This window comes from Hipposideros armiger, unplaced genomic scaffold (assembly GCF_001890085.2).
Source record: "Hipposideros armiger isolate ML-2016 unplaced genomic scaffold, ASM189008v1 scaffold_274, whole genome shotgun sequence".
NCBI lineage: Eukaryota > Metazoa > Chordata > Mammalia > Chiroptera > Hipposideridae > Hipposideros > Hipposideros armiger.
Window position 1 is genome coordinate 1,945,474 of NW_017731624.1, and position 15,942 is coordinate 1,961,415.

At 43.7% G+C, this 15,942-nt stretch overlaps 1 protein-coding gene across 2 annotated transcripts in view; it reads right to left on the bottom strand.

Annotated features, from left to right (window-relative positions):
• The window catches only part of MAML2 (mastermind like transcriptional coactivator 2), a 353,802-nt gene extending 337,866 nt beyond the window's left edge, over positions 1-15,936 (bottom strand). For both annotated transcript variants that reach the window (XM_019657165.1, XM_019657164.1), the window contains exon 1: positions 14,130-15,936. In XM_019657165.1, the coding sequence (XP_019512710.1) occupies positions 14,130-14,642 (513 nt within the window). In that variant the 5' untranslated portion in view covers positions 14,643-15,936. The remainder of the gene's footprint in view (positions 1-14,129) is intronic.
• Positions 15,937-15,942: the final 6 nt, after the last annotated feature.

Below are 15,942 nucleotides of genomic sequence, written 5' to 3' on the forward strand. Positions count from 1 at the left end.
GGATTTAGGGTACATTTTCTAAGCAAAAGTAAGGCCCAATCCAATGACTGGAAAATAAATGAAAGTTGACTTCCTTTATCTTAGTATTTTTAAAGAGAAACGCCATGTTACATAGCATACTACCAAAACATTTTCGTCTAAAAAAAAACAAAAACATCTTAACAGAAAAAAAGCTAAGAGTTTAGAAGTTTACAGAAAAAAAAAAGTCACCATCTGCATGGCTCCTATCTAATAGACAATAAGGCTGAACGTGTCTACCCTTTGAAACAAAATAAAACAACAACCACAACCAAATGACCCTTTTCACTTCCTGCTAGTTACATTTTGCTTTGTGAAAGAAAACGCACTGGGCTGGCCTGGAGCCCAGGATGTGATCCACAGACCCCGAAGATTCTGAAAGTCCTATAAAGATGCAGCTTGAAGAGCTGTGCTCTAACTAGATCAAGAGCATAGGAAAGGGGATAGTGCTATCAAAGAAATTCTCTAGATTTAATATTTGCTTGGGTAAATTTTCCTTTGTTGGTTTGTTTGGAGCAGATCCTGTGTATTTGTTTTTTTTCCAGTTTTATTAAGTCCCTAAACAGATGTGAGTTTTAAGGGCTTAAGACAGCCCCTGGGAAATAGGTGATTACACTCTCTGCTTAGGGTTTTAGTGATAAGAAAAAAAAGAGAAAAAGGAGGCAGCTGATTATTGAATTCCCCTCCCCCAGGCCAATTTCTCTCAGTGACTCTTTTGTAGTTCCCCTTTAACACAGAAACATATCTTCAAAATGAAGTGATGACACATATAAAATCCCATCCATTAATCGGCACTTTTCAATTGTTATGTGTATATAAAAGACAGAGGGACAAACAGATGGAGAGACCGAGGTTTATAGCAAAAACGCTAGTCAATTCCTGAGGAAAGATGGCCCTACAAGAATAGTCTCCTTTTCATTTTACATTTTATACTTCATGTATTATTTCACAGGGGTCCTCAACTGGGAATCTTTACCCACAGAAATGTTGCCAAGTGTAGTTGGGAGGATCTGGGGGAAAAAATCAGTGTTCCCACATAAAAATAAATTTAATAAATCAAACTCTAGTCCTACAACTCTGTTTCTCATACTGGAACCCTAAACCTAAACCACTAGGGTCAGATATGGAGTGATTTGTTCATTACTTCTAGGAAGGGTGTTAAGCAATTAATATGCCAGTATGCTCTCCCTTCTCCACAGCTGGACCTTGTTCCAAGATTACTTCAGGCCCTCCTCACTAGCACTTCCTTTAAAAAATAAAACAAAACTTTGCCACCCTTGTCACCTTTTCTTCTTTGGATTGCTCCTAACAGATATTTTTAAAACAAGATTGAAATTTGGAAAACTAAAGCAAAATACCAGGGAACTTATTCAAAGTGCATCAACTCGAAAGGGACCTCAGAAGTGATCCAAGTCGCTCACTCACCAAGTGCCCTTTGTTTTTCAAGAAGGAAAGTAAGCACCAGGGAGGTAAAAGGACTTGTCTAAGTTGCCCTACTAGTTAGTATCAGTGGGAGCACTAGGACCTTCAACACCCAGGTCCCAGGCCAGTACTCTGGTACTAGGTCACTAATGAGTACAGTGAGTATGATATAGTATCACTGTATCACTTCCTCTTTCTGTGTTTATTCATTCATTGTGAAGTGTATGATGGAAAACATGAGGGATTTAGAATAACTTGCTACCAAAAAAGGGGACAGAGTTTAGAAACACCGCTCTTATAGGCAGAGTATGCTTACTTTTTCCTCAGTATGCTGTACTAGCTCGCAGAGTCTTCTGTGACCTAGAAGATCGAATGCAATTACATTGCCCATATATATTTGCTATGCTGTTTGACTCTCCCAAGGGCAGCATAAGAGTACAAGGGGAGTGACATCTTTATGAGGTTAACCCTTTTCTATTTTAAGGGTAGACTAGCGAAGGCAGATGTGTTCCCTGGAGCGTAACAAGAATGCTGGAAATTTGGTAGTTAGGAGGAATGACAGCACCAGGCCATCATTCAGGAGGGAAAAAATAAATTGTTGTTCAGAGGCACAGTGAGCTGGGGAAGCCTATGAAAATACTGATGCACAGTACTGTGAAAGTGAGATGACAAAAGGGGGATGGGGGCTCGAATTATAATACAGTGAGAAGAGACAAAGGAGAAAGCAAGGAAATGAATGTTTGTTAAGTTCTGCCATGTGTCGGAAAATACGTTAGGCTCTTTCATGTATCATCTCATGTAACCTTCACAACCTTTTGAGATAGTTTCTATTATCATGAAAAGCAAAAAATGAGTCTCCCAGATGTTAAGTAGCCAGTCCTAAGGTAACACACCTAAAGAGGTAGAATCATCTTCCATGCTAAGGTTTTCTGGTTCTGAAGCAGTTAACTTTTGCTAAGTTATAAACTACCCCAAAACTTAGTGGCTTAAAACAATGATGCAATATTTCCCATGATTCTCTAGGTTGGCTAGGTGGTTCCTCTGCTGATTTCTGCGGAGCTCACTCTCTCATATATGGCTGCGTTGAGTTGGAGGACTGGCTGCTCTAAGATGGCCTCACTCTCATGTTGGCAATTGGTGCTGGTTGGAGGCAGGGGCACCTTGGTTCTCTGCATGTGAGTGTTCATCCTTCAGTTGGCTAGACCAGCTTCATTGCCTGGTGGTATCAGTGTTCCAAAAGGGCTTCTTTTTATTTTTAAACCACTTTATTGAGGTATGATTGACATATAAAAACTTGTATGTATTTAATGTATACAATTCTATAGGTTTGGGGATAAGTATACACCTGTGAAGCCATCACTACCACCATCAAGACCATAAATATATCCATTGCTTCCCAAAGTTTTCTCCTGCCAATATTATTATTATTATTATTATTATTATTATTATTATTATTATTATTGCTGTTGTTATTGTTATTTGTTGTAAGAACACTTAACGTATGATTTAGCTTCTTAAATTTTAAATCCAAGAGAGCTTCTCAAAGCCCATGCTCAGAAGTAGCACAATGTCATTTCTGTCACATATTCTTGGTGAAAACAAGTCACGAGGACACTTAAGAGTCAAAGGGGGAAATAGCACCCACTTTTTGCTTGGAAAAGTGATAAAGTCACATTACAAAGGGGCATTTGGGATGGGAGGAAACATCATGATTATTTTAAAAAATAATCTACCATAGGCTCTAATCTCCACGCTATTTCTACTAGCAAAACTTTAATAAAAATCCCAAATTGCCCCTAACTGTTCTTTCTATAGGTTTATAAAAAGTCCTAAATAAAAGGAGTACTTTGTATAACCTGGAATAGGTGTCGGGAAACTTGAGTTCTAGACCTATCTCTATTGCATTGGGATCTGGGAGTATGTTCTTTTAAATGGGTTTTCATTTTTTCATATATGAGAAGGCATTTGGGCTGTTTTCTTTCTAAGGGTTCAGGCAATTCTAGAAATTGATAGAAGAGTGTATTATTTTTAGATCAATATGAACCAGCTTCCTGGGGGATGGGCAGGATGGAGAAGAAAAAAAAGGCTAGAAATGAGATGGCTTCTATTTTGCAACAAATTCCCTTTCCTTGCTACGAAAGCAGAATTTGGGTGGCAGTAAGTAAGCAAAGGACTCTCCTTCCCATGGGTGGTTCAACTCTTCCATGATCTGGGTGCCGCTGTGACCATTTCCATGTATTATATGCTAAGCGGGCATGGGTCCTCCAGCATTATACCAAGGATTAGAGGCAAGTTCTTGCACTAAGGGCACTTTTGACCTGGTTGGACAAAAACAATTCCCATGCAACATACACTCACACCAGCTAAGCAGCCTGTAGAGGTGAACAGGCTCCTAAGCGGGGCTCTTCCTAAGGGAAATGCGTAGCTGGAAGCTCTCTCAGAAAGAGAGAGAGCTTAGTTGCCTAGTCTATGGAAGATCAGGTTCCCAAGGAGAAAACTAATGTTTAATTTAGCACAAAGACAGCTCAGAATCTCTCTCCAGGGGATGGGGCCTGCAAACAGATCCACATGCAAAGAATCTAAGCGAGAAAAGGAGGCTCTCTCTGGTGCAATAGCTACAGGACTTGGGCACACACTTTACTGAACCAAAGCCTCTGCCTATTGTTTCTGTCAGGAGGACGGCTGCTCTTTCCTGTTTACTCTTATGTCTGTACTTTGCACTTTTTCAACCCTTTTGTGAAACAACCAAATGGGCTACGACTACTAGCACATACCTTTTGCTGTCTGAAATTACATGAAGCAGTGTGGCAATCAAATGTGCAAGCCTTAGCCGGTTTAGCAAGTATCGGTCCACTTAAGGGAACAACAAATACAAAAAACCCTTCATTTCTCGAGCTTCTGAGCCACAGAATGTTTTAATTTTACACAGTTTAGACTCCAGAGACCTTCAGAAATGAGCAGTGTACACTTAAGCATGGCAATTGTCATTCCAAAGACACAGTACGTACAGTACATATTGTATTCAATTAAGCCACTTCTTTGCACCCTGGTTACCATGACTCTAAGAGATTATACTGTGTATCTAACAGGCTCCTGGTAAGTTATTAGCAGTTGCAGCAAACTTTTGCAGTAAGTAAATTTTTCTGAAAACAACACAAAACCCCGACGTAATTAACTTTCTATTCAAATCCGTCAGAGCTACCTGAAAAGAACTTTGTTGTACAATGAGGAATTCAAGGTGTTGGGCTTCATGTGGGTGAGGGTTATGAGTGTGCTGGAAAAGATCCACAAATATAACTCAGCCACATTTCTGACAACAGAGAAGTTTTAAAATGACAATGTTAATGGTTCCATATTAACGTATGAACCTGTCACAATGACTCAGGAAGCAGGAACACTGTAAAAACAATATAAAACAAAAGAAATCCAGCATGAGTTTGGCTGTACATTTCCTAAGAATACGATCCTTCCAGCGGAGGAGGGGATGTAAGTTTAAATTGTGGGGAATAAACAAACTAACAACAATAACAAAAAAATTGACTACATTCTTTGCTCTGAGTTAGAACCAATAAATCCATCCTGGCCCAAACATCATCCGCTCAACAAGACTAGCCTTCCTCTAATCCTGTCACTTCTTCATGGAAACATTGTGCTTTTGATTAAGAATTACCGTCACTAAAACTTGCTTTGAAGCCTTGGCAAATTTTCCTCGTGTTTCTTATGGAAAGTCACACTTTAGGAGGCACTGAGCAAAGACGAGATTCCAAGCTGAGAACCACATCAAGGCATAAAATTTTCAACATGCTTCAGGTCAGGGTTGGGAAGAGGGCAAACTCCTGTTGCCTGTTCATTTGCAGAGCCAGTAAGTTAACTGATTCCTCAGCAACTTGAGCCAGGGAGCTGGCTTTCGGGAGCATAAATTTAAATCTCCACAGCAGGAAACTTCTAACTCTTTGTGACTCTGTGACCAGATTCGCTGAAGAATTATTCATCAGTCTGAATTGATAATTCAGTTAAACGGTAAATTTGGGCTATTCGGTTCTAATGATTCCAAACTCTCAATAAACAATTTAAATTTCTCATTTACTACCCACAAAGCCACATGCCACACATGCTGGGAAACTGAATGGAAACCCAGTCTCTATGGCTGAAGAAGTAAAGTCAAATAAACACTCACCCTAGTCAAGTTCAGGATTAGGAGTCCTAGAATCCCAGGAATTGAAGAAAAATTAATTGGTTCTGTTCTCAAGAAGGACACTAACCCATTCCAGGGCGATGTAAATCCATCCCAGATAACATGTCCATATTAAACTATTTAGGGAAACTGGATCACATGATATCCCCTCACTAACCATTTTAAGTAAATAGTAAAGAGAAAAGCCATGTCCTTCTACAAAATGTCCCTGACACACTTCTGGAGACAGAATCCAGGGCTTGGAAAACCATGAATCTGACTCAAGCATGTCACTTCTCACATTAATAATAACAACAGCTAAAATGTATTGAGCATCTACTATGTGGCAGGCAATTAATTACATCATTTGCTCATCAACCCTAAGTAGCGAGTTCTATTACTATTACTCCATTTCACAGATGAGGAACCTGAGGCAGGAGTGATTAATTAACCAAGAAGCCACAGCTGTTAAGTGGTAGAGCTGTGATTTGATACCAGGTAGTCTCACTCCTGACCCCAGGCTCTTAACTGCTATGCTGCCTTGCCTTTTTAAACAGCCAAATTCAACAGTTCTACTTCCAACCCACCCACACTCCTTTTAGACTATAAATACTAAGAGGGCAAAGGCTATACCAAATTGCTCATCATGGGCACATTAGCTCTCATGACGTGGAATAGCTACACAATGATCCTTAATTGAATTAAGGGATAATTTCTCCAAACCCTAAAAAGCACCCATTTCCACAATCTTGATATGAGATTTCAGAGCCTTAGCTAAAATCATTAAGACCAGGGAGAGCACAGAGCATGTAAATTCTGTTCTTTGCCCATTTTCAAAGCCATTCCTTTGGCAATTGGTTGTGGTAGGGCCCGACTCTCTAGCCTTCTTCAAGTCTTGTGGAGCATACATGAACTTCTCTCTTCATCCCCTCTAGAAGGAAATGAAACAGCTTTTCTTCTCCTGCATCTGTTTCTTAGATATGTGTTGGAAAGAGTGGAAGCCGGAAGCCATAGATAGATAGCCCACTAGCTACGGTCAGCATCCCAATATCATGCCTTGAATCAGGGAGGGAAGGACCCATTGAATTTTCTCTTCTGCCATCTATTCCACAAGGTCCCTTTCCTGTGCCTTGTGAACAGGGACCAACCAGGGAAGATTGGTATCTGACTAACCCTTAGGACAAGTAAAAGATCTGCACCACATCTGCATTAAAAAGCAAGCAAGCGGGCCGGCCGAGTGGCGCGATGGTTAAGAACTGGTTTGGGACGCCAGAGGGCCCCGGTTCGGATCCCACATATGAGGGCCAGTGACACTGCCCTCCACAGATAAGATGCTGAACAGCAGCTCAACCTGGAGCTGGGCTGCCGTGAGTCGCCGGCGATGGCGTAGGCTGCAGCCCCTGTGGTAGTGGATTGCCATGGGCTACCGTATGTAGCCAGCAGCCAGCGTGAGCGGCCAGCAGCCAGCGTGAGCGGCCAGCAGTCACAGTGAGTGGCCTTCCAGAAGCCGGCGACTGATCTGCCTCGCCCCCGGGAAGAACGCAATGATGGTGCCAACTTGGGCCTGAAGCAGTGTCCTCCACAACTAGACTGAAGAACAAAACGACAGCAACTTGTCTGTTCCGCTTCCCCCAATTCCCCAGCACTGTTCCCATCCCCCCAATTCCCCAATAAAAATCTTAAAAAAAAAAAAAGCAAGCAAGAAAATAAGTAACTCTCAACGATCATCTGGAATCACAGTTTCTCATAAATTACTGCTCACGATTTTTTTTTTTTAATGCAAACACCTTTTCCAAGTTAGTAAACAAGCAAACTCATTCGTGAAGAGGATCAGTTTACATATCAAGAGAATCCACTTTTACCCGCAGGGCAATTCTTATTTGCATTGGAAGGCCTAGCAGCCTAAGAAGAGAGCTGTAGTTGGTTCTGCTTCTTTTAGTTTCTCTTTTGTGTCTAGCTAGTAGGCTTTTAAAACCATCTCCTTGTGATGCCAAAGGCCATGTCATGCTGTATATAACTCACTGCGAATGGGAGCAGTGTGTAAATAGCAAGGCATTAAGCAGCTCAGGGGACTTGAGGATAGGTAATACAGAACACTTAGGCAATGCGCTATGAGAAGAGGCTGCTGGAGGGGAAATGTAATACTTGTCTTCAAGTATATGAAGGATTATTATTGCTTCATAGATGCTGACTCCTCTGAGCCATCCTTGCTCTACCATTTTCCAGGACTGCTGATTTTACTCTTGCCAGGGCTCCAGGACCTCTAGGAAGTGGATCTTCCTCACCTGTCTCCCTCGCTGCTCAAACCCAACCACAGTGTCAGCCAGGCTTCACTCCCTGGCCCCAAACACCTCACTTTCCTGCCCACCCGCACTCAGCTACCCCGTTCCACATTTCCGGATTCTCTCCCTTCTCCCAGGCTCTGCTGGTGACCCACATTCTCCATAAAGCTCTCCCTGGCCTGGATTTGAATCTGTCTCCTACCGACTTCTAAGAGTACTCACGCTTCGAGCATCGATGTGTCGGGCACTATGCTGAATGTTTTGCCAGAGAATATTAGCTTTATTTTACAGAAGAAGACACTGATGCTCAAAAAGAATAAAATTATTTCCCCAAGCTCATATAGCTATTAGGTGCGAATTAGGGATCCGAACCCAGGTTGAACTATAAAAATCTATGCATTAAATTCTTCGGGGGTGGTAGATGAAGGTAAAAGGGATACAAAATATGGTGATGGAAGGAGAACTGACTCTGGGTGGTGAACACACAATGTGATATATAGATGATGTGTTCCAGAATTGTGCACTTGAAACCTATGTAACTTTACTAACAATTGTCACCCCAATAAACTTTAATTAAAAAAAAAAAGAAAATTGGAGAAAGTTTAAAAAAAATCTTCCATTTACTCTCTATAAGCCTCAGTTTCCTTATTTGTAAAATGGGGGAAATGTTGCTTACTCACCTATTTTTTTTTTTTTGTAAGGCATTACCAAACCTGTAGTAAAAGTGCCGTGTACATTCTAGGGCTCAATAAGTATCTATTTCTCTCTCCCTCTGATTTTCTATGTCAGTTTGGTCCATTTTACCTAGTTAGTACTTTTGCTATTTATCGACGTGGTCTTGATTTGCCTGCTATGTCATTAGCTATATTTCTATCTTTCTTCCACAAAGCCTGTTAGACTGTGAGGGAAATTATCATGAAAATGCAGGAAAAAAGAATTTAAAATTGTTTTCATTAAACATGACCCTGCCTCAGAACATACATAAGGGGTTATTTAAAAATAAGGAAACATGGGCCGGCCGAGTGGCGTGTTGGTTAAGAGTTGGCTTGGGACGCCAGAGGGCCCCGGTTCGGATCCCACTTATGAGGGCCAGTGACACTGCCCTCCACAGCTAAGATGCTGAATAACAGCTCAACTTGGAGCTGGGCTGCCGTGAGTCACCAGCAATGGCGTAGGCTGCAGCCCCTGTGGCAGTGGGTTGCCATGGGCTACCGTGTGTAGCCAGCAGCCAGCGTGAGCGGCCAGCAGCCGCAATGAGCGGCCGTCCAGAAGCCGGCGACTGATCTGCCTCGCCCGGGAAGAGCGCAATGACGGTGCCAACTTGGGCCAGTGAAGCAATGTCCTCCACAACTAGACTGAAGAACAAAACGACAGCAACTTGTCTGTTCCCCTTCCCCCAATTCCCCAGTGCTGTTCCCATCCCCCAATTCCCCAATAAAAATCTTTTAAAAAAATAAATAAATAAGGAAACAGTAGGATCAACTCAGAATGGTTTAGCTGCCACACATAGCAGAACTGGATTTTTTTTTTCCAACTTTCTTTCTAGGCTTTTTGAGATTACATAGCAGTGTTGAACACGTACACAACATCACTAAAAACAAAAACATATCATCATGGCCATTCTTTTAGTCATATTTAATTGTTATGTCTAAGAACATTTGAAAACCCATGCTTATCTTGGTACTTAGAAAAATAGGGAAGCCATACAGTATTAAACTTTAAGGCTGAGAAAAATTTGATGAACACCACCTTGCAATGAAAGCAGATGACTTCAATACATAAACATTGACCTAAACAAGCAAGACATTTTGGTTGACACAATAACATCACTTAGCTGTCAAAGCAAGCTTTCTGTCAATTTTTGATAAAGAATTGTACCAACTTCTCTCTCCACCTGAACTTTTTTGTGTTTGTGAGACCTTACAATTGTGTTTACTTGAAAGAAGTCGTAGCATGGTCCTGGATAGAGAAGAATTCTCCCTTTATTACTTTGTTCTGAAAAACAGAACAAAAATAGGACAGTCCTTAAGGAAATGATGGCTGCATATATAAATAATGTAAACACTCCGATCACTGGCCTGGAGAGGACATTTATCACACCGACAGCTACAGACACCCAGATCTGACCAATAAATGGTTTCTGTTCTCAGCCCCCTACTTACAGCTTTCAAATTTTGAATTGTCAATTGGAAACTTGATTATTATCAGTTAAAAATAACGAGGAAACTCTGGCAATGATTTAACTTGTTTGACTTTCTTAAGCTAACAATTAACATTTGAGACGATTGTTGACAAAATATTTAACTTTCCCATGCCATTTGTGCAAACAGCTTTTCTTATATTCCTTAAAGACACTCTGGTGGCCACACCTTTCCAAAGCTGCTCAGGTACACACAGTGGCCTGTAAAGGACGTGCACGCACAGACCCTAAACACTTTCACAGCATTAACCATGGTAACTAGGATTTGGGGTGGGTGGGGCCTTCAGGTGCACTTAAGTATACTGATATCTCAGTCTTACCTTGACAGCACTGAATTTGAAATACCAATCCCTCAATTTACAATAAAAGCTATTTCACCATTTAAAACAGACAACCGAAAGCTTAAGTATACTTTTAATCCCTGGAAAAAACTGGTATTATAATGTGTTGTTTAGTAGTTTATTATTAGTAAGACTAGTAACAATGCCTTGCGTTTCTGCAGGGCTTTATTTTTCCAAAGCCTGTTCAGAAACACACATTCATTCGCTTCTCTCAACAAGCTAGGGCAGCGTTATTGTTCTCTCTGTTTTACAGATGACTGCTAAGTAACTTGTCCTGGGTCACCCAGCTGGGAGTGATCAAGCAGGCACAGAACTGAGGGTGCAGACTCCTTGTCTGATCTGCTTTCTTTCCTCCACACTACATTAGAGAAAAGATAATCTTGAAAGCCAAAGATGACTTGGAACCACTTATCTATCCATCCTAGCAACACAGTCTATGCAATAGAAAGAGAGCTTGTCTCGGGCAAAAGGGAAAGATTAATAATGCACCACGGAAGCTCTAAACCGTACTGTTCCAGGGACCAGCAATTATTCAGTTTCACAGTTCATTCAGGGATTCAAACATACTTCACCAGAAAATGATTTAAGTGCCTGAAGCCTGCTCCAAGTGGTTAGAAAGGCAGATCTGCTCAAAGCCCAACAATCCGGGCCCTCGCAAAGGCCCTGTCCCTGCAGCTCCTGCAGCAAGGGGCTTCCCCTGAACTTGTACTTGAGCTAAATGAAGAAACTGGCTGAGTAAGGGCTGCAGAATTAGGCTCTCAAGGTGGACAGAATTAGAACTGGTTTGGAGGTTATTCTTGCATTGTTCTTGAATCTTAGGCTATTGAGAAAACTCAGACATTATATCATCCTTTCAGTAAAACAGCCCTCAAAGTTAACACTATCCCGTCGAACAGAAGTTCTCCTTTCGCCCTCATTCAAGTGTTACAGACTATATGCAAGGCATTGTACTAGCAGGTATGCAAGACACAGAGCTTTCTTTCAACTAAGAACACAGCGCATATTTGATTTCAGATGATCAATATCCCCTGCCTTTCTCCAAAGGACGTTTATGGCCACTTATGGCATATGAATTAACTATTAAAGTGATACACTCAACACACCCAGACAAAAATAAACCTGGCTATGGACAAAGTATCAATACAATCATGAAGAATTCCGACACTCCTTCTGTGCAAAGGCCCCTTTAAACTAATAGTGTCTCAGAAAATAAAAGGAGCCTGAGTGAAGTGAGGCCAGCAGGTCTAATGGGCTTGGTGAATCACTCCCAAAAGCCTAGGCCTCCCTTTGACACAATGTTATCAGGTTAATACAGTACTTGCATCACCATCTCTGAGTACCATGCTGAGTAACAAAGCGCCAAATTTAGAAGCTAAAATGGAGAAGGGAATTTCCAATAACCAAAAGGTGTGTGTGTGTGTGTGTGGGGGGTGTATTCCCGCTTGCAATGCCACACGTTTTCAATGAACAGCAAACATTAAACATGAACTATTCTTTTCACCCCTCACTCACACTCCCCCCTCATCATCATCACTGCATTAGGACAGGGCGGTCCTTTAAGGGACTGTTTTAGGTGATGGTTGGTGGTTAGGAGAGAAAAAAGATTCCCTCTTAGAACAGGAGTGGTACGACTGCCACCTTTGGCTTCAGTCGGGACAGGCCAGACACTGTTCTCTCACTTCATTCCAGCATGGATATTGCGAACCATAAAGTTACAATAACCACTGACGTTGGTTTCATTTTGCATCCCCGAGCCCCCAAGTAAAAGACGGCTGCCTCATCTTACTTCCAAGGTGGATAAGAGCAAAAACCAAAAGCACAAGGCCATGAGCAGACAGACATGCCACCTTCCCCACAGAGGCTGGGATGTGAAGGCCACGTCCAGTCTTGGCACCCAGGACAGAGATCAGTCTTCTCCACTGAGAAGGGCTGTTCCCTGTGTCATCCCCAGAAACACTTACCGGGAGACTGTGAAGCACACAAAGCCGTATTATTAGGAGACTTGCAGACAGATTATAAATTTACTGGGGACAATCAAGGCATTTAGATACTTTTGGCTGCCGATGCCAGTGACACACACATGCATACAAACCTCATTCTTCTCTCCATTCGAGTAATTCTTTACCCCCCCTCCTTCACCTCAGCATCTCTCCTTCACAAAACAAACTCCCATTGCTCTCCTAGGGAATTCCAGGGAGAGGTGGGGAAAGAGCAGGTGGTAGGGAAAGAAAATTAGGCCACGAAGCTCTAAGACAACCCCACAAGCTAATTGTATTCAAGGATAAAACAGCAAACACTGGGCAGTTTAACCGTGAGCAGTTATTTTTCATCTGGAATCGTCGCCAGGAAGTTGCAGTTCTAGGCATCCCAAGTAAAATGTATGTGGGGCGGGGGAAGAGCACCTCTTAGCCCACCCCCCCGTTTCTGGAAACTTAATCACCACAGACCCAGGACAGGGATAAAGAGGAACCACAAGCAGCATCCTGCGGGCTTGTCCCCCAAGATCTCCTTTTCAAACTCCTTTGGAGAAGTTCAACGCAGAGCCCTCCTTCCTTTGGGCTTTTTGAGTGCTTTTTGGTTTGCCTGGCCATTTCCTGTTGCTGACTTTCATTAGGGCTGACTTGGGCAAACGGGCTGTGCTATGAGTGGACACGGGGCTTCAGGAGCCCCGCAGAGCTCAGAAATGGAGGAAGCTTGCAGGGTGGCGAGGCAGGGCTCCACCTTCTACCCAGAGGCCACTGGCCCAGCAGCTCTGGGGGACTCCGGCTCACGGCAGGCAGTCACCTGACCAGGACTGGCACCGAGAACCAATGATTCAAGGGATACTCCCTCTGGGATGGGGCGTGTCTGTGCCTCTGAGGAAGAACTTCCAGTCAGAAACTTGATCAGAACTTTCAGGTTTGACGTCCTGTCACCAGAAATACGTGACGACAAAGTACTTCCTAGGATGATAGCATGTGATAGCTCCTTTGTGGCAGACCACGTTAATAAATGCTGTAATATGGCCCTTCCTGACTGTAGGGCCTATGAAAAGAAGGTGGATGGGCGAGGGGGCTGGGGAAATCTATAGGAAATCCGGGGGTAGGCCTCTCAGAAATATTCCCTCACTAGCCTTTGGGATATTCCCCTCCAAATTTTGTTTTCTACTGAGGGGATACTCAAGGAACTTGTCCGTGTTGGAAATCACCCCTTGGGTTCTCTGAACCCAAGCAGAAGGGGCCGCTTCAAAGGGTGGAGGGGAAATGGGACACGAAGGAAAAGGTTTTGCTAAAGGTCAGCTGGACTGATAAATGTTTTCAGGTGCAAGAATGGCGTGTTGGGCCTCATTAGAGCTGGCTAGCCAAAGCAGGGGTATTCTTGAAACCTGGTCTCCCTCAGAGGCTCAGAGCTTGCCAGATTGTCGCCACCTCTTCCACAAGCTGTGGACCTGAGAGAGCCTCTGGAAAACTCAGGCTTCTTACCACTTAAGGAATACCTTAAAAGTAGAGGAAAACCCATGAATGAGCACCAGCAGAACTTGATGAGTAAGAGTATAAACCACACAAACAGCACACCCAATGGCCTTTGGGGGAGTCAGGTGACATGTTGGCCCTTTTCACTGCTGTCCACTCCACATCAGGCCACAGAAAGTTCTACCCTCACAAAAGGCCACAAGACCACAGCCAGAATCATGAGAAAACCAGGAGCCTTACCGCAATCAGGGCCGAGTTCCTCTGGTCCCCGGAGGTTGAAGCTGGTGGCTGCTGCTCTCCATCGATCCCACCGCCGCCACCATTATTGCTGCTGTTCAGCAGGTGCTGCTGGTGGTGATGGTGATAGTCTGGTGGGGGCGGTGGAGCTGCTGTCACCGCTGCTTGGGAGGCTGTAGGAGGGGCAGCAGGGGGTGGTGGAGGGGCTGTAGTGGTGGCAGCAGTGGCAGTGGCCTTGGTGTGTTTGCCAGTCTTCCTTGCCCCCTGGCCATGCTGGACAAGGCTCAGGAGCTGCAGGGTGCTCTCTCTTTCCCGGTCTGAGCTCTCAGCCCTACCACGTTCATAGCGTCCTTCACAGCTCAGGTGGTGCTGGCGGCAGACGGCAATCCGAGCCCGGAGGCGCTCCACGATAGCACTGTGCACTCTTGGGGTGACTGAGCCCCCTCCAAGGAGCCCCGCCCCAGGGGCCCCCCCTAGCCCTCCGGTGGGGGCCTGCGGGGGCGCTGTGTCCCCCATCTTGGCGGACACAATGATTGCTGCCTCTGGGATGGTGAGGTGGAAGGAGGCTACTGCTGGCTATTGCAGGCAAATCTGTTTTTGACAATGTGAGCTCAGTGTTCAGGGCCACATGAATGGAGGTCTTCAGAGGTGGGGGGGAGCAGTGGAGAAGGTGTGGGGGAGGGGCGTTAGTAAAAAGAGGATGAGGAGCAAGAATAGAAACCAACCACAGAGGATAAGTTGGAAACAAACCCTGATCAACTTACTCTAATTGCATTTGACAGCTCTGGAGAAGTTGGACAGAGTTGGTGGGGTTTTTTTCGCCCCACCAAGCTGATAAGAGCCACTAGGTACTTTGTCAACACACGATCTAGGGGGTTAGAGCAAGAATGTGGGATTGTCAAGCCAGAGACAGAAACAGACAGCAAAGGGAATTGGGAGAGGTATTAACAGAGAGCTGGACTCCCCCTCACCTAGTTGTTTCCGAAAATTCTTTATGGGGATGTTTCTGCAGAGAAACACATTTCTACCAAGGTCTATGTAACCCACAGCCTTTACTTTCCCTCAGGTTAAAAAAAAAAAAGTGCTGTTTCAGAAGGTTTTTGAAGTCAATGTTCACAACGTACAAAAATCAAGAGAGACTGTCTTTTGACTTTTAATTTCACCTCCCTTTCCCTCCGCTCCGGTGTTTCCTCCTCTTTGGGGGGCTGTAGGATGTTGTCTTCTCCCAAAAGAGGGAGACAGCTTTTCGATTGTTAACAATGTCAGTAACTGGACTTTAGGACCATTCTTTTTTCTTCAGCTAGTCCAATCACCGGTAAAATCCTCATTCCCTCTAAGGTTTCCTAGCCTTAAATGAAAGCAGTCTGAAGTCGCTAGCCACTGAGAGAGATCCTTCAACACATTTTTTTTCTTTCCCGCTTAGGTTTCTATTCCTCACCCCCGGCTCTATTCTAACACAGTATCAAGAGAGAGAAACTCTTCCGAGAGTAATTTACAAACGATGGTCAAACTTACAAACTTCCAGCAAATTGCACCGAGTCATATCCAGCCACTTTTCTGTCCACTTTTGTACATTCCATCCCGGCCAGTGGATCTGAGGGTCTGGACTCGCAATAAGCAATGTGGTTCTATCTCTTGTATTGCTCCGCTTTATAGATGAGGGGGAAAAAAAAAAAAAAGTAGCTTGTATTTTCCTTTCTCTTTCCCGTCTGTTGTTAGCCGCTTTGCTGACACTGGCTCCACTGCCCCGAGTCACGGCGATACACAGGCTTTCATTGTGCTCCGATAGGAGAGGGAGAGAAAGAGAGTGAGACAG